Raw genomic sequence first — 23,530 nt, forward strand, 5'->3', positions numbered from 1 at the left:
GAAAATAATTTTATTATGCATATAAATAAAACATCCAGGGCATTTTAGAGATGTTACATTCAGACTTAATGAACAAAGGAACATAAAAAAATAACTGTACAGACATCAAATTTTCAGTACCGATCCATTCAAGTTATTGCTATTCTCCCATATTTCCATATAGTCGTTTTTCCTTTTTATTTGACAGTGAAAAATTTATTAACTGAACTCCTAAAGAAAGCAACTAACTCCCCCCTCCCTCCGCCCTAGGGATCTCAGCATTCAGTGTTGTTTTGCTAAAGAAAATGCACTCTTCTGCTATGTACTAGCTTGTGCAATATTCCCAGTCTATCTTAAATTTTACAATAAGATAAGAAACCTTTTTAGTCATGTTCTGTAGTCAGCTACCCTTCTCCCTCCAGAGTGTTCTTAGAGATAATGATAAAAATGGACTGCGAATATTGCATCTGCATGCCACTGACAGGGTGAAAAATAGGAATTAGAACTGAAGAATAAAATCTGCAACATATTACAATTTACTGGCAAAACCCTGCATTGTACTACATTTGCTATTGTGCTTAAAAAATAATAAAAAATATATTTAAAAAACCCTAAAAAAAACTTAGTGCACATATGCTATGTAATTCCCATGTATAGTATGTTAATTTTTCTGGACGTCATAAAATGTATTTATAAAGTGTCCAAGAAATAAGAAAAGATAAGGTTTAAAGCGGTAGTAAAGCCGCTGACTTTTTTTTTTCCTACACCTGTAAGGGAAAAGGCTTTTTGAGCTAGTATGCACCTATCCACGCAGAGAATGCTGACATTTCGGGTATCTTCTGGGTATCGCGGCTCCAGCGCTGTGAGTGGCCGGAGCTGCGATGTCATCACTCCCACACGTGAGACTTCTTTCCGGCAAGGTCCAGCGTCTGTTGGGCTTTCAGCCGAGACTCCCCGGAGCACATGCGCTGCGGAAGTCAGCATCTCATTGCGAGGGGAATATCTCCTAAACCATACAATATGAAACTGGGAACATGTTACATGAGGCCAGTAGAGATCAATGCTTTTACCATAATTAATGTTCCCACTACAGACCGCGGAGGTCCAAGGGCAGCACATCATATAGCAAAGGGCCACATACGGCCATTGGGCCACAGGTTGGGCACCAGGGATCTATGGGCAAATTTAAAAATGTTATATGAATGTCCACATTGTTTTGCCATTATTTCTAGTATACTATGGGGGAGATTTACTACAGCTGGTGCAATCCGAATCTGGTGCAGGTACATTTGGTAACCAATCAGCTTCTAACTTCAGCTTTTTCAATTAAGCATTGGCAATAAAACCTGGAGGCTGTACTATGGGTACAAACAACCAATACATATGTGGTATAACTGAAATCGCTGGGAGCAGAATTTATTTTGGAGTGTTCTTTGGCGGTAGGTTATGGCAGTAACAGGAAATATACAGCTAAAAAAATGATTTTGTTTACAATTTTGGGCCAGTTTTCCTTTGATAATAAAAAATAATCAGGAGATATCAATTATCATTTACCACCAAATAAAAGCCCAATTTGTCCTGAAAATAAAAGGGTACAATCGACCTGGATGCATAAAGTAGTTGTGGTGATATACAGTAAAACCTTGTTGTGAGAGTAACTTGGTTTGAGAGTGTTTTGCAAGACAAGCAAAATATTTTAATACATTTTGGCGTGATATACAAGCGATGTCTTGATATAAGAGTAGCATCATGTCACAACTGAGTATAAAAGAGAAGAAAGGCGCCTCTAAGTGTAGCAATATGGTTACATTTAATGAAGGTACAACATTTAGCAACTCATATGGTTGATGATTAAAAGAGGCACATCTAAGCATGCAGGCATCCGGGGTAAAGCTGTTCACAAAGACCATCCTCTGCACCACCATCAACGTCATCCCTTCCACGATGCACCCCACTAGGGATGAGCCGAACACCCCCCGGTTCGGTTCGCACCAGAACTTGCGAACGACCCCCGCGTTCGGTACGAACGTTAGAACCCCATTGAAGTCTATGGGACTCGAACGTTCGAATTGGAAAGTGCTCATTTTAACGGCTAATATGCAAGATAGTGTCCTAAAAAGGGTTTGGCGACCTGCCTCCTGCCTCAGGGGACATGGGTCACTGCAAAAAAAAGTTTTAAAAACTACCGTTTTGGCGGGAGCACTGATTTTAATGACGATTAAAGTGAAAAAAAAAGAGTGAAATATTCCTTTAAATATGGTGCCTGCGGGGTGTCTGTAGTATGCCTGTGAGATGCCACGTGTTTCCCGTGTTTAGAACAGTCCCTGCACAAAATTACATTAAACGGAAATAACACCATTTAAAACTGCTTGCGGTTTTAATGTTATATCTAGTTCCTGCAATATGGTTGAAAATCATTGAGAAACATGGCATGGGTAGCCCTCCCTGCCCATTACCAGCCTATTTGGGTCTTGTACGCATATTAAGGGGAACCCCGTACCCATATTAAAAAAAGGAAATGCGTGTGGCCCCCAGGCCCTATATACTCAGAACAGCAGTATACAGGCGGTGCAAACAAGACAGGGACTGTGTAGGTTTGTTGTGTTAAGTTGAATCTGTTTGTCATTTTCAACCGGTACATTTTTAAAGTGTAGCTCCAGTCAAAAAAACTATCTTTAAGCTTTTTGGAAAACATAGGGAAGGGTTATCACCCCTGTATAATTTGTTTTGTCGTCCATCTTTTTTCATCTCACTTGCTGCTGTCTCCTTGCGTTTGCAAGTAGGAGATGTTTGTAAGTTGGATGTTTGAAAGTAGGGGCCTGCCCTATATTATAGCGGTATGTACTGGGTACAGAGCACGCAGACAGCACGCACTATCTCCTAACACTACTGACTGCAAGCTCTATTATTAACCACTTGTTAGCCCAATGTTTGCATAAAGTGAAAGATGAAGTTATGCTGAGTAAATAGATATCAAACATGTCACTCTTCAAAATTGCACATGCCCGTGGAATGGCGCCAAACGTCGCTACTTAAAAAATCCCCATAGGCGACGCTTTAAATATTTTTTTACTGGTTACATGTTTTGAGTTGCAGAGGAGGTCTAGGACTAGAATTATTGCTCTCGCTCTAACATTCTCGGCGATACCTCACATGTGTGGCACATGCGAGCACATGGGGACATGGGCGCTTTAATTTTTATTTTATTTTTTTATTGTTCATTTTACTTTATTTATTTTAGTTTGACATTTTTTTTCCCAAAAATATATTTTTGATCACTTTTATTCCTATTACAAGAAATGTAAACATCCCTTGTAATAGGAATATGGGGTGACAGGTCCTCTTTACAGTGAAATCTGGGGGGTCAATATGACCCCACATCTCACCTCTAGGCTGGGAAGCCTGAAATAAAAAAAAAAAAAAAGATTCTGGCTTTGATCGTACTGGCGAGTTGGTAGAAGCACCGGAGGGCGGTGAGGGGTGGGGGGCGTCTATGGCTGGGTATTTCAGGGTATCACCGAGTATGGCTGGGTATCTCTGAGTATGGCTGGGTATGGCAATTTATGGCAGGGTATTACAGAGTATTGGCGGGGTATTGGCGGGGTACTACAGAGTAATAGCAGGGTACTGCACTGCAGAGTAATGGCAGGGTACTGCACTGCAGAGTAATGGCGGGGTACTGCACTGCAGAGTAATGGCGGGGTACTGCAGAGTAATGGCGGGGTACTGCACTGCAGAGTAATGGCAGGGTACTGCACTGCAGAGTAATGGCAGGGTACTGCACTGCAGAGTAATGGCAGGGTACTGCAGAGTAATGGCGGGGTACTGCACTGCAGAGTAATGGCGGGGTACTGCAGAGTAATGGCGGGGTACTGCAGAGTAATGGCAGGGTACTGCAGAGTATGCACTGGTATTGCAGAGTATTGGCAGGGAATTGAGGGGTTAAATTCGGTGAGCAGCGATGTGGGCACTGCAGATGCAGCCCACATCGCTGCTGACACCGATCTCTTTCCCCTCCGCTGTACCGATCGGTACAGAAAGGGGAGGGAGGAACAGGCGTCATAACATGACGCCGGTTTGTTTCCAAGTGATCACTCCGTCATTTGACGGAGCAATCACGTGGTAAACGGCCGCTATGAGCGGCCATTTACCGTGATGCGCCGGGTCCTATGGGCCCGGCGGTCACGGATGCTCTCAAATGCGCACACCTCGGGGCACGCGAGAGCAGAATTCTGGGAGGCCGTTAATTAACGGCCTCTCTGAGTTAAACAACCGCCCTGAAGCCGTTAATCGGCAATGGGCAGTTGTTAAGTGGTTAAAGCTAGATCACTAGCTATATAGGTGAGGTGAATATAGTGGTGTATACTGCAGTCAGGGCACAGACAACAACCACTACACAGCAGCAAGATAGGAAATCAGCCAAAAACGATTGGTGTGTACTGTGTTGAAGGTACACAGAACACCCACTGCTTCAGATGCAAAGTAACACACTACAGGAGGCCGCCTTAAAGGCGGCCTTATATAGTGTGGGGCGTGCACTACACAGCCTGAGCTATGATTGGCCACAGGCAGGATGCCTGTGGCCAATCATGGCTCTCCTCGCTGCCGGCGCTGCGATTGGCCAAGCATGCGGGGTCACAGTGCATGCTTGGCCAATCATCGGGCAGCAATGCACTGCGCCAACGCAGTGCATTGTGGTCCGCGCGCGCGTCACTCGAATTTTGACGCGAACGGCCAAAACGTTCGGAATTCGCCGAACGGCCGAACGGCCAATGTTCGAGTCGAACACGAAGCTCATCCCTACACTCCACAAGTGCTCCAAGCCATGCTTTCAGTTCTCTCTACTGCAGGGTAGTCTTCCCGGTCACAATTGCAGACTGACAGCAGTGAGAGTCGGGGGTGTGGGGGAGGGTCTATGTGGAAAGCTTTACCCCGGATGCCTGTGCCATGTGCCTATTTTAATCATCAACCATGAGAGTGGCTAAATGTTGTACCTTCATTAAATGTAACCATATTGCTACACTTAGAGGCGCTCTTCTCTTTTATACTCTGTAGCTCTTGCTGGATTTTGATTCTAATCCCCTTGTGGAGACTTCCATTTGTGGATGGACATTTTATGGTTACACAACCTATCACATTGCTATAATCTTTTTATATGGACTATAAACTGAAGGACTTATGAATAAATGGTTGTGGAACAAATCATTTGAGTTTCTAAGATTTCTTATGAGGAAATTTGCTTTGATATAAAAGTGCTTTGGATTACAAGAAGGTTTCTGGAACAAATTATGCTCACAATCCAAGGTTTTATTGTATACGGTTTTACTAACACATGTCAAAATGTAAAAATTGTGCTTGGGCATTAACATTTGATTTACCCTTAGGCGTGAAGGGGTTAATTAAGTAAATTTACATGTGAAGAGTCTTACACACTTACTTTGAATTATGTGACAAATATTCAATTGTCTAAAACCTAAATGTATACAGTAATACCTTGGATTGCATTCTGGAAACATGCTTGTAATCTAATGAACTCTTATATCAAAGCGAATTTCCCCATAAGAAATGATGGAAACTCAGATGATTCGTTCCACAACCATTTATTCATAAGTCCTTCAGTCTATAGTCCTTATAAAAAGATTATAGCAATGTGATAGTGTAACCAAAAAAAGGTCCATCCACAATGGAAGCCTCCACAAGGGTAGTAGAAGCAAAATCCAGCATGAGCTACAGAGTATAAAAGAGAAGAGAGGTGCCTCTAAGTGTAGAAATATGGTTACATGTAATGAAGGTCCAACATTTAGCAACTCACATGGTTGATGATCAAAAGAGGCACATCTAAGTATGCAGGCATCCAGGGTAAAGCTGTCTACATAGACCATCCCCCGCATCGCCGGTTATCACCGCTGTCAGTTTGTAATTGTGACTGGGAAAACGACCCTGCAGTAGAGCGAACTGAAAGCGAGGCTTGAACCGCTCGTGGAGCGCAACGTGGAAGGGATGACATCAATGGCGGTGAGGAGGACGGTCTGCGTGAACAGCTTTACCCCGGATCCCTGAATACTTAAATGTGCCTATTTTAATCATCAACCATAGGAGTTGTACCTACATTAAATGTAATCATATTGCTACACTTAGAGGCGCCTCTTTTCACTTTTAGGCCTCATGCATACTGGACCTTATATTAATGTTATAAAAAGCCAGTGGCTTTCCCAGTGAGTTTTTCAATATTTTTGCAATAGCGGTTTTTAGTGTTTTTTTTGCGGTTTTCAGCGTTAGCGTCTTTATGTTTTTTTTTTCAATGGATCAAAAACATTGGTGAGCTGCGTTTTTGGGCGTTTTTCAGTGGTTTTTTAAGTTAGAGTGTTTTTACAGCTGAAAAACTCCACTCAGAACACACTATTTTGGGTTTTTTTTTCCAGCCAAAAAACACCCCAGCCAAAAACAATTGATAACAGCCTATGTTTGCATGGACACATAGGATAACATGCTGGAGAGTTTATTGACTGTAGAAAAAAACGTCTGAAGCCAAAAACAGCAGCTATAAAAATGTCCAAAAACGTCCAGTATGCATGAGGCCTTATACTCCATTGTGACATGAAGCTACTCTTATATCAAGACATCACTTGATTATCAAGTCAAAATTTAAAAAAAAATGTGCTCGTCTTGCAAAACGCTCTCAAACCAAGTTACTCTCAATCCAAGGTTCTATTGTATATGGGATAAATGGATATTTTTCTTACAGTTCTATTTTTAACATTTGAATGCCCTGTACACACGATCGGACATTCCGGCAACAAAATCCTGTTTTTTTTCCAACTGATATTGGCTAAAATTTGTCTTGCATACACACGGTCCCGCAAAGTTGGTCTGAAATTCCGAGCTCCAAGAGCGTGGTGACGTTCACTGCGTACGACGAGCCGAGAAAAATGAAGTTCAATAGCCAGTTCTGCTCTTCTGCTTGATTCCGAGCTTGCGTGGCACATTGTGTGTTGGAATTGTGTACACACAATTGGAATATGCGCAAACGGATTTTGTTGTCGGAAAATTTGAGAACCAGATCTCAAAATTTGTGCGACCGAATTTCCGATGGAAACTGTCTGATGGAGCCTACACATGGTCGGAATTTCTCACAACAAGCTCCGATTGCACATTACAGGGCATTAGACCTCTGCAGGCTGTTTGCTGTATACTTTGCTAAATTAGAGGCAGCCTGATTTGCAGTATATGTGTGCCAATTTTTTTTGCTGACTTGCCTAGAAAAATTCCTTCTGTAAATTATTTTCTCCAAACTCTATTCAGAAATATTCCTTGGCGAGGCTGTGGAAGTCATGTGACGCTATTATCTGTTCCTGTTTGTATTTGCAGGGCTGTCAGATTAGTAAGTGGACAGCTATGCAGCGGTGATATGTGGATGAAGGGCAGAGGGTGAACATACAGGAACAGTGACATAATCACTTACTTTTCTGACAATTCTTCCTCTTCCAGGTAGTGATGTTTATGGTTAAAAATCCTGTCTCCTTTGTCTGCAATATTTAAAACATTATATAACATAGGTGAATAAGAACACACAGAAAAATAATAGCTATGTCACTGCAGAAATGATTTCATAAGATGTGTACAAAGTCAACACATTGTGGAATACACGGATGTTCTTATATTTAGTAGTGTTGGCATTATAATAGTAAACCTGAAGACTGGGTGTAGCTAGATTCCTGTCTGCCCCAAAAAATGTCCAAAACAATTATTTCACAGCCGCTGAGATACAAACAATATATTTAACCACTTGTTTACTGGGCACTTAAACCCCCTTCTGTCCAGACCAATTTTCAGCTTTCAGCGCTGGTGCACTTTGAATGACAATTTAGCTATACAACACTTCACCCAAATTAATTTTTTATAATTTTTTTCCCACAAATAGAGCTTTCTTTTGATGGTATTTGATCACCTCTGCGGTTTTTATTTTTTGTTAAAAAATATTTATAAAAACTGGATATTTAAAAAAAAAATGTTTTTTTTTCATATTTTCTTATAAAATTATGCAAACAGGTAATTTTTCTCCTTCCTTGATGTACGCTGATGAGGCGGCACTGATTGGCACCAATAGGTGGCAGTGATGGGCACTGATAGGTGGCAATAATGGGCAGTGATTGGTTACACTGATAGGCAGCACTGGTAGGTGGCACTGATTGGCAACACTGGTGGACATTGATAGGTCGCACTTGTGGGCATTGATAGGTGGCACTCATGGGCATTGATAGGTGGCACTGGTGGGCAATGGCAGGTGGCACTGGTGGGCACAGATGAGGCATAATTGCCTCTTTGGGAACCGATGTCCCTTGCAGATAAGCCGGTGATCTGCTTTTTTGTTCGAGAAAAAAAAATGATATGATTACCGAGCTTTTGTTTACAACATGTGATCAGCTGTCATTGGCTGACAGTTGATCACGTGGTAAGGGACCGGGACCGCCCCCTTAATCGGATCTGATCACCCGAGTCTCAGTGATTACAGGGATTACAGCATGCGTAGGGAGCATGCAAAGGGGAGGGGAAATTCAGGTCTGTGCTGTGGCCATCATTCGGCTAAAGCGCGGATGGCAAGTGGTTAAACAGGGCAATGTCACAGAGATAAAATGCACTGACAGATCAGGTGCTGAACACAGAATAGCGGATCTCCCTTAGAACATTGAGTACAAAAGAATGACCCTTATGCCGGGTACACACACTATTTTTTACAAGGTTGGTTCAGTAATTTTCCCCCGCTGAGCTGTTGTGTTCTGAGAGGGGGATGCCCCCTCCCCACCAGAACACTCCAATCAGTGCTCTCTGCTATTGGCTGAGAGCGTTGATCGGGAGTTGGTCGGCTGCTGGTTTTCCAGCATGTACATCCGATATACACACGAGCTGAATGTCGGACATTTTTTAAATTACCCATAGTTTGTAGATGCTATAACTTTTGTGCAAACCAATCAACATACGCTTATTGCTAATTTTTTTAACCAAAAATATGTAGCGGAATTCTTATTGGCCTAAATTTAACCTCTTGAAGACCAGGCCTTTTTCTGACATTTGTTGCTTACAAAATCCGTTTTTTTGCTAGAAAATGACTTAGAACACCCAAACATTATATATATATTTTTAGCAGAGACCCTAGAGAATAAAATGGCGGTCATTGCAATATTTTCTGTCACACTGTATTTGCGCAGTCGTCTTTCAAATGCAATTTTTGGGGGGAAAATACACAAAAAAAATACCCTATCCAAAATGGACAGGGACGCTTTTAGGAGCGGTGTATACACCGACTCTTACAGCACCTCAAAGATGTTGCTTGCAGGACTTTTTTTTTACTATCCTGCAAGCGCACCGCTCTAGTGTGAAAGCACTCAAGCTTTCACACTGGAGAGACAGGAAAGGCTCTTTACAGTCGTTATGCAGGCGCTATTTTTATCACGGTGCCCCTGTAAAGTGCCTCAGTGTGAAAGCAGTCTTAAAGTAGTGCAGTGCAGTATCGCAAAAAAATTAACTGGTCATAAAGGGGGGTAAATCTTCCGGAGCTGAATTGGTTAATGCAACATTAACGCACTTCGCCCAGTAAGAAAAAAGAATAGACTGGCTTGATAGCCTGCCTCCTCTGCTACTAAAACTTCCTGTGCTTAGTAGACTCAAATCAAAGCTTCATGTAATCATCAGGCTGATCATAGTCAGAGCTTACACAGAGTAAGGATCCTTCCTCCATTGCCACTTGACAATGCTTGAATCTTAATATTGACTGCTGGGATGCCAAGTGTGGCATCTTATGGGGAAGGGGAGGAAGTCGCATGCTTTCCCATTACTGGAAATATTGGGCATTTCTCATGGCTCCTATAGGGAAATAGAACAATGGGGGAGTATGGGAAAGGTAATTATCTATGCAGGAGGTGGGATACTTCCAGAAGGAAAGTTTTGCGTGGCAATCTATATATTTCTGCCACTACCGGTTTCATGTAATGGCATTTGGAGACCTGAAAAAAACAAAACAGGAAGCACGTTAAATAATTGTGTAATAACAGCCCATGCATTGATACCTGGCATGTTCATGCTCTGTTCATACAGGGAGCCTTGGAGGTCCAGATTTTCCTTTTCAAGTTCAGAGATTTTAGCGTTTAGAGACGTTATGACCTTTGGAAAGTAAATGCAAAAAAGAATGTGATTTAGTTATCTATTTAACAAATATAGGGGGAGATTTACTATTACTGGAGCAAACAGTATTGTGCTTAGTAACCAATCAGCTTCTAACTGTAGCTTATTCAATTAAGTGTTGACAATAAAATATAGATGCTGATTGGTAAATGTGCACAACCGCAACAGATTCTGCGTGCACCAGTTAGTAAATCTCCCCCATTGCACCAATGATAATGAAGGTACTGAGAAGATGTGGGGTTATAATGGGATGTTTATTTCATATTGGTAATAAATTATTTTATGTTTTAATCGAGTTTTTTATTTTAAAAACGAATGCCTTATAGGGTGCTTTTTGCAAAGCATGCTGGACTATCTTATCATAAAACCCAGTCTGCGTGAGTTTGCATGTTTCCACCTCTGTCAGGAGACAGATCATTCAGAGCATACTGCCTGCTGGCTGCAAGTTGTTAACATCAAATATATTTATTGCTACATACAGTGCCTTGAGAAAGTATTCATACCCCTTAAAATGTTTTACATGTCATGTTAAAACCAAAAACTTAATTAAAGTAAAAAGTTAATGTATTTTCATGGGATTTTATGTGATAGACCAACACAAAGTGGACACATATTTGTGATGTGGAAGGGAAATGATAAATAGTTTTCAACATATTTTACAAATAAATATGAGAAAAGTGTGGGGTACATTTGTATTCAGCTCCCCTGAGTCAATAATTTGTAGAACCTCCTTTCACTGCAATTACAGCTGCAAGTCTTTTTGGGGATGTCGCTACCAGCTTTGCACATCTAGAAAGTGACATTTCTGCCCATTCTTCTTTGCAAAATAGCTCAAGCTCTGTCAGATTGGATGGAGAGCATCTGTGAATAGCAATTTTCACGCCTTGCCACCGATTCTCAATTGGATTTAGGTCTGGACTTTGACTGGGTCATTCTTACACATGAATACGCGTTGACCTAAATCAGGGGCACCCAACCGCCACCTCCTACTCTGGGATGGCAGACCGACAAGCCCAGATCGCGAGATCCCAACCCGCCATCCCCGAGAATCGGTTTGAAGAATGGAGCCGGCACTAGAGGAAGCAGAGCCGATGCTTCCTATATATCACTGACTCCTGCCACAGGCGGAGTGATATCAAATGTACTCCGCCTGTGACAGGAACAATACAGGAGGCATTGGCTCCGCTCTCTATTGCAACCACATGCTTCCTCTAGTGCCAGTTCCTGTCATACTGCTGCTCGGGGATGGTGGGTTTGGAACCAGCCAGCAATACCATTAGCCACCAACAGTACCCACCAGCAGTAACCACCAACAGTACCAGCCACCAGTACCCGCGAACATTACCAGCCAGCAGTACCAGTCAGAAGTACCCACCAGCATTTCCAGCCAGCAGTACCAGTCAGAAGTACCCACCAGCAGTACCAGCCCTGGAGGACAGCCAACAGCAGCCCCCAGCCGTACCCGCCTGGGGGACAACAGCAGCCAGCAACACCAACAGGAATCCTGAGGAAGAAGTGAAGATTGAGGTCAGTTGAGGTGCAGGTAAAAAGCAGTGTATCAGTGTGAAAGCAGCCTTAGTCCCCTTTCACATGATTGATCCGATTGGGTCCGCCTGCCTGTTTTTCAGGTGGACCCAGTCGGACCCTCCATTCACCTCTATAGAGCGGCAGATGTAAACGGACTTGCGTCCGTTTACACCCGCCTATCTCTAATCCGATCCACTTATAAAAACAAAAGGGGATCCGTCCCCTTCTGTCTGGGCAGATCAGATCGGAGGGTCCATAGAGTAGAGTGGGCTGTGTCCGTGTCTGCTCTGCATAGGCAGAGTGGACACGGACCTGTCATCTGCCCTTTTCATTCAATGTGGCCCACGACAGGTTACCAAGTCGCAAAAATGGCCCTCATTCCTCAAAAGGTTGGTCACCCCTGATCTAAACCATTCCATTGTAGCTCTGGCTGTATCTTTAGGGTCGTTGTGCTGCTGGAAGGTGAACCTAAGCCCCAGTCTCAAGTCTTTTTGCAGACTCTAACAGGTTTTATTCTAAGATTGCCCTGCATTTGGTTCCATCAATCTTCCCATCAACTCTGACCAGCTTTCCTGTCCCTGCTGAAGAAAAGCATCACCATAACATGATGCCACCACCACCATGTTTCACGATGAGGATGGTGCAGTGTGATGTGCAGTGTTCGTTTTTTGCCACGCATAGCGTTTTGCTTTTGGGCCAAAAAGTTCTAATTTGGTCTTATCTGACCAGAGCACCTTCTTCCACGTGTTTGTTGTGTCCCCCACATGGCTTCTTGCAAACTGCAAACGGACTTCTTATGGTTTTCTTTCAACAATGGCTTTCTTCTTGCCATGCTTCCATAAAGGCCAGATTTGTGGAGTGCATGACTAATAGTTGTCACGTGGACCCACCTGAGCTGTGGATCTCTGCCGCTCCACCAGAGTTACCATGGGCCTCTAAGTTGCTTCTCTGATTAATGCTCTCCTGTCTGTCAGTTTAGGTGGATGGCCATGTTTTGGTAGGTTTGCAGTTGTGGCATACTCTTTCCAATGTTCAGATGATGGATTGAACAATGCTCTGTGAGATGTTTAAAGCTTGGGATATATTTTTTTATAACCTAACCCTGCTTTAACCACTTCAGCCCCGGAAGGATTTGCCCCCTTAAAGACCTGTGCATTTTTTGCGATACGGCACTTTGTCGCTTTAACTGACAATTGCGTGGTCATGTGGTGCTGTATCCAAACAAAATTGATGTATTTTCTTCCCACAAATAGAGTTTTCTTTTGGTGGTATTTGATCACCTCTGCGGTTTTTATTTTTTGCGCTATAAACAAAAAAGACTGACAATTTTGAAAAAAAAAAAACTTTTTTTTTTTACTTTCTGCTATAACACATATCCAAAAAAATATATATAAAAAAATTAATTTAGTCATCAGTTTAGGCCGATATATATTCTTCCACATATTTTTGGTTAAAAAAAATTGCGCATGTAGGCGTATGTTGATCAGTTTGTGCAAAAGTTATTGCATCTACAAACTACGGGATAGATTTAGGGATTTTTAGCGGGACTGCGACATTCCGGCAGATAAATCTGACCCTAAATTACACTTTTTGGGGACCAGTGACATTATTACATTGATCAGTGCTATAAAAATGCTCTGATCAATGTATAAATGACACTGGCAGGGAAGGGATTAACACTAGGCGGCGATCAAGGGGTTAAGTGTGTTCACTCAGCGTGTTCTAACTATAGGGGGGATGGGCTTACTGAAACATGACATAGATCACGTTTCCTGATCACTGGCAGCAGTAGATCCCTGTCATGTCACTAGGCAGAACGGGGAAATGCATTGTTTACATTGGTAGCTCCCCGTTCTGCCTCTCCATGCCTGTGGACATTGAGTTTGCGGAACCCGCGGGCACGCACTGGTGGCCACGTGCTTGCTATCCTGCTTTTGCAGAATGAAGTACAGGTACATCAGTTCATGCAGGAGAGCCGACCTGCTGCAGTATATCTGCGTGAGCAGGTCGGCAAGTGATTAAACTTCTCCACAACTTTACCCTGATCTGTTTGGTTTGTTCCTTGGCCTTCATTTTGCTGTTTGTTTACTAAGGTTCTGTAACAAACCTCTGGGGACTTAGGTAATTAGGTGAAGGTGATTGGTTCCACTAGATTTTAGCTTAGGGGTATCAGAGTAAAAGGGGGCTGAATACAAATGGACGCCACACTTTTCAGATATTTATTTGTAAAAAAAATTGAAACCCATTTATCATTTTCCTTCCACTTCACAAATATGTGACACTTTGTGTTGGTCTATCACATAAAATCCCAATAAAATATATTTAGGTTAACCCAGGTTACACCCACCTGTAGCTATTCCCGAAACAAGCACTATTAGGCAGCCCGGTGGAAAATGCCCCAGAGACATTCTAAACAATGAATTACCTTCATATTCATGGCAGCAAAGATTGCGATCGCTAGGTCATGGGGGTCAGCTATCATATCTTTTGACTTACTTAAAGAGGAAGTAAACCCTGATGAGTTTACTTCCTCTTTTTTTCCCTGCAAAGGTAAAGCATAATGGACTACTATGCATCGCATTAGTAGCCCATTATGTGTCACTTACCTGACACAGGAGCCAGCGAAGTCGCGCTGTCCCCTGTAGTCCGCCGCATCCATCTTGCTTGTGGCGTCTCGCAGCTCCGCCGCTGTCATTCGGCGAAGCCGCGATGACGTCACTCCCGCGCATGCGCACAGGAGTCGACAAATGCGGCAGCTCCATTTTTGGAACTGCCGTGTTCAGTGCGCCTGCGCGCCGCTGTCTACGGCGCATGCGCCGTAGACAGCGGTGCCTGTGTTCAGGCAAATATCTCCTAAACCGTATAGGTTTAGGAGATATTGCTTGGACCTACAGGTAAGCCTTAATCTAGGCTTACCTGTAGGTCAAAGTGGTTTGTAAGGGTTTACAACCACTTTAAGGCGAAACTCAAATGGATTATGATAAATGAATGCCTTTCAAACATTTGGAATGATAAGGTTAAACAGTTTGAGAAAGTCTGGAGCCCCTGGATCAATTATATTGCTGGTGATTCCCGAGCTGGTTTGGCTTAACCCATTCCGAGAAAGGAGCGTGGGTGTGCAGGAATTCTATCTTACTTACTTTTTCCTTCTTTTCTTATACTCTATCTGTCTTTTTTCTACACTGCAGAACGTCCCTATTCGTTTTAGGGGGATGTTAGATGCTTCTATTTAAAATATAGGATTACTCTCCCTCAATTAAGGAGGCTATGAATGCTGCAGCGCATACTAGGAGAGCCAAGATACTTGGCTCAAATTTATTTTCCTGGCGCAGTTCCTCCTGTTTTAACCAGATCATAATTGCTAAATGGGATAAAGGTTAGAATTGTATTCCATTACTTGTATAATTTGCAATTTGGAAGTTAACTTATCTCCTGGTTTCAATATATTGAAATAAAATGTCAGTAGTAACCTCTTGTTAACCATTTGGATATACTGTATTGTGTGGGAGAGGATCCGTGGCATAGAATCGAAATGTCACTACAATGCAATTTTAATTGTATTTCTTTCTTTTCTGTGAAAATATTAATAAACATTATTGATAAACAAAATCTATTTAAGTTTTTGGTTGTAGCATGACAAGATGTGGAAAATTTCAAGGGGGGTGAATACTTTTTTAAGGCACTGTATCAAATATTATTTAAAAAAAAACCCTGCTTACTACCAGCGCTATGCCATTCCCTTTGATCCACTGCTGCAGAATAAACACTATGCTTCACTGGATTTCAATAATATGTCACAGGATTAACAAAAAAAATGAAAACTGCAATTTTCCTAGTTTAAAGTCATCCAAACCTTTTTCTCAGATGTCAGCCTTATGATCTCTTGTCTGAGGGCATCATTTGTGTCCTTCTCTTCCTGCAATGACTTTTGAACATTTTTTATGTCGCCACTAAAATGATTTACTTTAAAGTTCAACAGCTCGATTTCCTTTTCATAATTTTCCTTCTGTGTCTGAAAGTGATTTTCTAGGATTCTACAAAACAAAATTGAATTGTGTTGAGCAGATTCTCCACAAAAGTAATGCAAAAGTCCCACCTATATAAAAGTGGTAGTCTAAGGGCACTATTTTGTGCATTATAGACTCGTCAAGTTTCTGTCACACCTGAATTCATAAAGTCATATATTTCCTAAAACACCTTTCCTTCAATCAGCATTTGATACCTTGTATTATTCAAAGACTTACATGTGTTATCTTCATTACATTACATTTGGTTATTTTATAGAAATAGTTAGGTACATGTGTAGCTATTGTTAAAATACACCTTTCACAAACTTGACCAGTTTCTAACTGAGCACAGTTTCTAACTTGAAAACATAATTTTAAAACTATATCACTAACAATATACAGTTTGACCATTTCATAAAAAGTCAAGCTTGACCCTGCCCCCACATATCCTGAGCCTCCTCCTCATAGGTTCTTTATTATGTATGGTGTAAGATTATTATTATTATACAGGATTTATATAGCGGCAACAGTTTGCGCAGCGCTTTACAACATGAGGGCAGACAGTACACTTACAATACAAATCAATACAGGAGGGACTAGAGGGCCCTACTTGTTAGAGCTTACAATCTAGAAGATCACTAAAAAGATATATTCTAGTTATCGTGATCATCGATCTAGGTCAGGTGAATACAGATTCTCTGTATTTATATTGGAAGGATATTGGTCGAAAAAGTTCTGACTCCATCAGGTGATTGCTGTTATGTACAGTAGTTGTAATGTGTAAATAGGCAGTGCTATTTATTGCAAACTGGCTGTGCAATATGGTGGGAGCACCATAAAAATTACATTAATATTGCAAGAATGCCTCACCTGGTTGCTTTTTTCAAGCCTTCATAAGCAAACCAAAGTTCTCCATCTTCATTTATATTTCCTAAATCTTCTTGGGCAAGTCTACATGTAAAGATAGATATTGTTATGCATTTGTTAAGTTTCTTCTTTCCATACATTTATTTGACATTGATAAATGTGACCTAGTAACAGCAGTAACCACCCTGGCAGTATTCCCGAGTCTGGCTCGGGGTGGAGATTTTGTACCAAAAGCGGTAACCCCGAGCGAGACTCGGGATCACATCGCTGAATGCAGGGAGGGTTTGCTTACCTTATCCCCTGGATCCAGCGATGCCCCCCCCGCTGTACGAGCGAGCCGTGCTCTGCTCGATCTATCATGGAGCCGATCTCCGTTCCCTGCGAGCGTTGCGACGCACAGGGACGGAGAACGGCGCCAAATTCAAAAAGTAAAACACACAGTATACATACAGTATAATGTAATCTTACAGATTACATTGCTGTATGTAATTATTTCACTTCCCCTTTGTCCCTAGTGTTCTGCCCAGTGACCTGCATGCAGTTTTATCTTATAAAAACTGTTCTTTATGCCTAGAAACTGGGGATTGCCCATAGAAACCAAAACTGTCCCTTTACATCAAAAATGTTTTTTAGATCAGCTAGAAAACAGCGATAATAAATTAGAATCACTTGCAGAATTAAGCGATAGCGATTTGTGGGGAGATCCGTCATCAAATACTGAAAAGTAATGACAGTGACAATTCTGCAACTGAACAAATTTAAGTGTTTTTGATTTGATTACATTATTGAATCATTTTTATTATTGTTATATTATTATTTGGTATAATTATTTATAGTTTATTATATTATAATTTATGATTTCATTTTTCAAACAATATCATACCGGGGATGTCTGCTAGACTCTGGTTTAGACAGATTTAAGTGAGTTATTCCTAAGAATTACAGGACTACAATATAAAACGCCAAATTTCCATGCAAAATAATGGTACCACTTTCAGCACCTAAAATCTGAATTAATCATACCGCCAGGGAGGTTAAACTTCACAGAGGTAAAACAGGGTTTTACTTCACAGAGGTAAAACAGGAGAACATGGAAATATATGTACATCTCAAGTGCAATGCATAGTAATTATACAAACAATAGAAATGTATAGAAACCAAACAGGGCAGGGTGGGGTGGGGTTAGGATTAGAGGGGTAGTCCTCAAGGGATTCTCAAGCTGCGGCAGGGGTCATCTATTGGGCCGCGTACACACGCGGGGACTGTTCGCTCAACTTTGTCCGCTGAACAGTGTTTCGGCGGACAGTCCGCTCGTGTGTGGGCTTTCAGCGGACAGTTTCAGCGGACAGTCTGACGAACAAAGTTTTTCGGAAATTACGAAAAACTGTCCGCTGAAACTTGGTTTGAGCGGACAGTCCGCCCGTGTGTAGGCTTGTTCGTCAAACTAAGTCTCGCGCATGCTCAGAAAGAATTTACACGCCGAAGGTTGCATTGCAGTGTATAGGACGTCGTTTTCTAGTCCCGTCGTACGTGCCGTTCACGTCATCGCGCACGGTTTCAGCGGACTGTTCGTTCGTCGTGTGTGGGCAAGTCCGTCCATGCTAATTTTGAGCGGACTGTCCGCTGAAACTGTTTGACGAACAAAGTTGAGCGAACAGTCCCCGCGTGTGTACGCGGCCTTGGGCTACCTGTCTTCTTATCTGTACTCCAATATGGTATGAATACCCTCTATGTAAGACTAGTGGTTACAGATCGGCCTTGTCTCTGCCACAGAGTTCTAGCTCGTGAGTATAGCTTCATTGTATAAGTAGATACTGCCTTGATGATTCAGTCATTCAATCAGTACGACACTGAAGGATAGGGCAAAGCCACCATAGATATAAAAGCATTTCTCCCTTTGTTGCCAGCATTGATTAGAACTGTTGGCATTGGCAAGATTTTTGTGTAGTATGGAGGGCATTCTGTACTACCTCGTATGAAGCTTGTAGCTGTTTTCTTGGACATTGACATTAAGGAAACATTTAAGAATGGTGGTATTTAAACATTTGCGATAGTCATGGAAGAAATTGATGCATAGATCTTTCTCCCATGCCTTGCTGGGTCGGCAGCCATGTAAGCATAAACTGTGTAAGTAAGGTGCCGCTGCTGGGTACCCAAAAGACAAGAGACTTGAATGGTGTTGGTACTCTCCTAAATATACAATTAAAGTGGTTGTATACTCAAATTTTTTACTTTTACCTACAGGAAAGCCTATAATAAGGCTTACCTGTAGGTAAAAAAAATATCTCCTAAACCTGTACGGTTTAGGAGATATTCCCCTCGGTATGCGCTGCTGACTGCAGCGGCGCATGCGCACAAGGGGATTCTCGGCCTGAAAATCCGGCAGTGGCCGGCCGGCCGGAATGAAATCTCCCACGCGCATGCGCGGGAGTGACGATATCGCGGCTCCGGCCACTCACAGCGCCGGAGCCGCGATACCCGGAAGAAACGCAGAGGGAGCATGTCAGCTCCCTCGGCGTGGATCGGGCCAGATGTCGGGGCCTCGTTCTAAGGTAAGTATTTCATAATGAGCTAGTATGCGGTGCATACTAGCTCATTATGCCTTTTGCTTTGCAGGTTTAAAAAAAATAATAATAATTTGTGGGTTTACTACCGCTTTAACATGGGGCTGATTCAAGAAATGCCTTTTCTGAAGATAAGACCACATAGGGAATGGTTCATTTTGGGAATGGTTGGTTAGGTTTAGGCAGTCTTGAAAAAGTCCCTTTTTAAAGAAGTGTCTAGTGACCACTGTGGGTCATGTCCAGTCGTTTCCAAAAAAAGGGGACAAATGTAGATTGTGTTGAAGAGGAGTCAAGGGGCTTGGTACTGTCTAGAGGGAGAATGCTAAGCAGACCATACAGAAGCTGTAAATGGTGAATGTACAATCAATCCTTTGAGGACTGCCTATGGATCAAGCCATTAAACCGTGTCAGAAGAGTGAACAAGTGCTTCAAAGGTACCCAGTCCTTTAGGGCTGCATGCAGATTCCGGTCCACCACTTGTATAAGTTTACATGCCCAATAATAATGCTTAATATATGGAAGTGTAAATAATGTAGCGCTAAAGCAAATAGAGCCACCTATCTGGATATCCATGCTTGTCTGATTCGGTGTCGCTGACATCCGGATCCACCTGCTCTGGTAAGAGTATTCAATCTTTCATTTTGAGGATTCACCAGTTTTGGATTGCATTTCATATTGGAAGATTGGCATTCCACTGTTGGACGTCTATACATATATACATTCTTTGTTCACAAGATTGGATTTATGTCACAGGACTCTTATTTCAATTTTGTCTTGATGTTTATTTATTGCACTTAGTTGGATTCTACTATTTCATTTTGAATATGGGAATGTCTTAGTAGTTTAAATGTATTATTATTGCACAATTTGCTTTAGCGCTACATTATTTACACTATTTTATTTGAATATTTGTCACATTCTTGTGTAGCTGCTGTTTATTTTGTTTTTTATTAGGTTTGCGCAGGTTTGCATGGGCTAAGTCAGATGAGAAAGGCCAACGCAATGAGGGCTGCATTTTTACAAATTAAGTTTAAAGAGTCTGTGTAAAGATGTACCGAAAGCGAGAAGTAGCCATATTGGGGTTGCTTGCATTACATATAAAATGGGTGAACATTGGGTGAACATACATTATTTAAGTTTTTTTATCCTAGCTAAAATCTTTCTAACAAATTTCAAGGACAGTAAAGTGACTTCAACACGACACATGCGAAAACTACCATATGTTTTTTGTCAACTTTCTATATAATTTCATTAACCACAGTTTTACTGAACTTCTGGAAAGGATTTGCTTAAATGTCAGGATAGTTCCTATTTTGAGGCACATTGTAGATTTTTTCTGAAGCTTACTCTAAACCCTACTATAAAAGATATTAAAAAATTTGATAAAACGTAACCTGGTTATAATTACATTGCAAATACATGTCTAAAGTGGAACTAAACTCACAGGACCAAACTTTTTCGTTTATTTTATCCCATTACCCTCCCTCTTACACAAATGCTTAAAATTACTATTCTATTTTTTTTTTACATATGCGCATGCACCAGAGTTTTTTATATGATGGCAGCACAGAAGAGGGGCAGAGGGAGGCCATTCATTCAGCTGTTTAGTTCTGCTTTAAAAAGACAAAATTCTATGAAAATGTCATCCAAGCTATAAAAGAACTCTGAAGAGTTCTGAAAACTGCTGAAAGTGACTATAAAACAAATACACCACTTGCTTCTTAAACAAGCCCAAAAATTAGACCATAAGGCCCCGTTCACACTGTCGGACCGTTCAGGTCCGCCTGTCAGTTTTGACGGCGGATCTGAACGGGCACTCCATGCTATTCTAGGGAGCGACCCCCAGTCCGATCCGCCAAAACCAGACGGATGGCCCTATCTTCGGATGTGTCCCTGGCGGATCTGTTGAGATCTGATGAAAATGGATCTCTCCATAGAAACCAGTGGTGCTCGACAAGCAGAGATCTCCCGCTGAGCTGGTGGACAGAGGCGAACTCCGAGGCAGCGGATCCACCTCCTGAGAATGAAGCCTAAGACCCCTTTTACACTGGGGCCATCGCCATTTTAGCGTTAAAGCGCAGCTAAGTTTAGCTGCCCTTTTCGGCTGCTAGCGGGGCACTTTTAACCTGAAAGAAGGTGTTAAAAACGCCCATGTTGCGATGCTTCCAAATCGCTTTTTAGCCGCTTTGGAAGTGCTGCCCATTCATTTCAATGAAATGGAAGCGCACCACCCCAGTGTGAACAGACACACTGAAATGAATGGGAGGCGGGTTTCAGGCGCTATTTAGAGGCTATTTCTAGAAATAAAACACCTGAAAACTGCCTCAGTGTAAAAAGGGTCTTACAGTAACTAACTGCATGATATGAATAGTTCAGTGGACAATTTCCTTACAATTGTATTGCTGTCTTCTAACCACTGTAACACTAACAAGGACACTAGCATGACACAAGATCCCACACCTTATGCAGTATTGAACGCACCTGGCTGCACTGTCAAAGTAGAATTATTGATAAAATTGGTATAATTTTTAATACCTGTTTTTAACATCTTCAACTTCAAAACTGTCCAGAAGCTGTTTGGCCATTTCAGACATTTTTTCTGTAACAAGATTATCCCATTAAAATGTATCTCAAGGCAAAAATAAAAATAAAAAACACAGTAAATCTCTGCAATACATGCACATTACCACATGCAACTTATCAGACACTTCAAGTAGGGAAATGCCTGTTGATCTGCCAGAAATATGTACCCAGCTTTCGACGTCCTGTTGTGGGCTAACAAAACATGGCATTTGTGGACTAAAATGGCAAGAAATGGTGTCAGCCCTGCCCAGTTGTCTTTTGGTAAACTACAGCAGTGATTCTCAACTTCAGTCCTCAACTAACCCCAACAGGCCATGTTTTGTGAATTTCTCTTGAAAATCCGATCGTACGTAACGTGATGACGTTATTTCATTACGTCGGGACTACATTCAGGCTAGTAGCCAATAGCTTTCGTCTAGGAATTTGATCTGAGCATGCGTGGCACTTTGTCCGATCGGAATTTGCTACAAACGATTGGACAAAGTCCGATCGGATCATGTTGTCGGAAAATTTTATAGCCGAGCTCTAAAACGTTGACAGACGGAAACAGTCCAATGTAGCCCACACATGGTCGGATTATCCGACAACATGGTCCGATCGGACATTTTCTGTTGGAATGTCCGACCGTGTGTACAAGGGCTAAGAGGGGAGCTAGAGCTGCTGGATCATGTGACAGGAGCAGATTAATAAAAAGTAAATACACCAAACTTTTTTATACAGGGTATCCTGAAGAGGTAGGAGGAGGGGGAGTGTTCCCAAGAACAGTTAAGCCCCGTACACACGAGAGGACTTATGTCCGACAGACTTCCGAAGGAGTTCTGTCGGAGTTCTGCTGGAATTCCAACGGAGTTCTGACAGACTTTTCGGCTGAGCGGACTTGGCCACACACAATCACACTAAACTCCGACGGATTCGAACGTGATGACGTACGACTGGATTCGAATAAGGAAGTTCATAGCCAGTAGCCAATAGCTGCCCTAGCGTCGGTTTTAGTCCGTCGGAATAGCATACACACGAGCAAATTTTTCGAAGGGACCGGGTCCGGCGGAGTTCCTTCGGAAAAATTTGAAGCATGTTCCATATTCTAAAGTCCTTCGGACTTTGGCGAGTCAAAAGTCCGTTGCAGCCCACACACGATCGAATAGTCTGACGGACTCAGTCCGTCGGACTTTGGATGTTGAAAAGTCCGCACGTGTGTACGGGGCTTTATAGTAAGCCTTATCTTCTGATGGCAAATATATAGATTTTCTGTTAAGCTTACCAGTGAGCAAAATGCAAAGACATTGGTTGCTTGGTGTTTTTAATATGATCCTGGTAGTTCTGAATGGATAGGTTGTCCATTCCAACTTCTACATACAATATATTGAGTATGGATATTGAAAATGTATTTTAATAAAAAATAATCCAATATCTAAAAAAGCCTAAATTTAATGTATAAATGCTCTGCCAAATATTCACCTCCCCAATACAACATGTTACATTTCACGGAAGTGATAAAACACTGTACTTTTACTAGACTCAACTAGGAAATCTGTAGAATGCTGTATCTTACCCCGCATTTCTTGCTTCTGTAACACGGCCTGGTTGGCAATCTCTTTATTCTGGGTTTCAAGAAGTTCAACCTGTGATTGAAACTCTGGTATTTTCTGTGGAGGACATTGTACAATGTACATCATGGTGTATTAGGTTTTCATAACATGCACTAACTGTAGTCATATATTTTTATTACATACGGATTAATCTTCTTAATGAAGCCTTGGAGACTGTGCAGTCATGATGCATGACAAAAAGAGAGCAGATAGAGTCAGGCAAGATACAGAGATC

At 41.9% G+C, this 23,530-nt stretch overlaps 1 protein-coding gene across 2 annotated transcripts in view; it reads right to left on the reverse strand.

Moving 5' to 3' along the window:
- Window positions 1–23,530, reverse strand: part of MYO5C (myosin VC) — a 214,649-nt gene that overhangs the window by 43,024 nt on the left and 148,095 nt on the right. For both annotated transcript variants that reach the window (XM_077472579.1, XM_077472578.1), the window contains exons 26-31: window positions 23,259–23,352; window positions 21,659–21,722; window positions 16,563–16,643; window positions 15,539–15,719; window positions 10,044–10,137; window positions 7,442–7,505 (exon numbers count right to left, since the gene is read on the reverse strand). In XM_077472579.1, the coding sequence (XP_077328705.1) occupies window positions 7,442–7,505; window positions 10,044–10,137; window positions 15,539–15,719; window positions 16,563–16,643; window positions 21,659–21,722; window positions 23,259–23,352 (578 nt within the window). The remainder of the gene's footprint in view (window positions 1–7,441; window positions 7,506–10,043; window positions 10,138–15,538; window positions 15,720–16,562; window positions 16,644–21,658; window positions 21,723–23,258; window positions 23,353–23,530) is intronic.

Source organism: Lithobates pipiens, unplaced genomic scaffold (genome assembly GCF_037356315.1).
Source record: "Lithobates pipiens isolate NorthernLeopardFrog02 unplaced genomic scaffold, aLitPip1_a1.2 Scaffold_8, whole genome shotgun sequence".
Classification (NCBI taxonomy): Eukaryota; Metazoa; Chordata; class Amphibia; order Anura; family Ranidae; genus Lithobates; species Lithobates pipiens.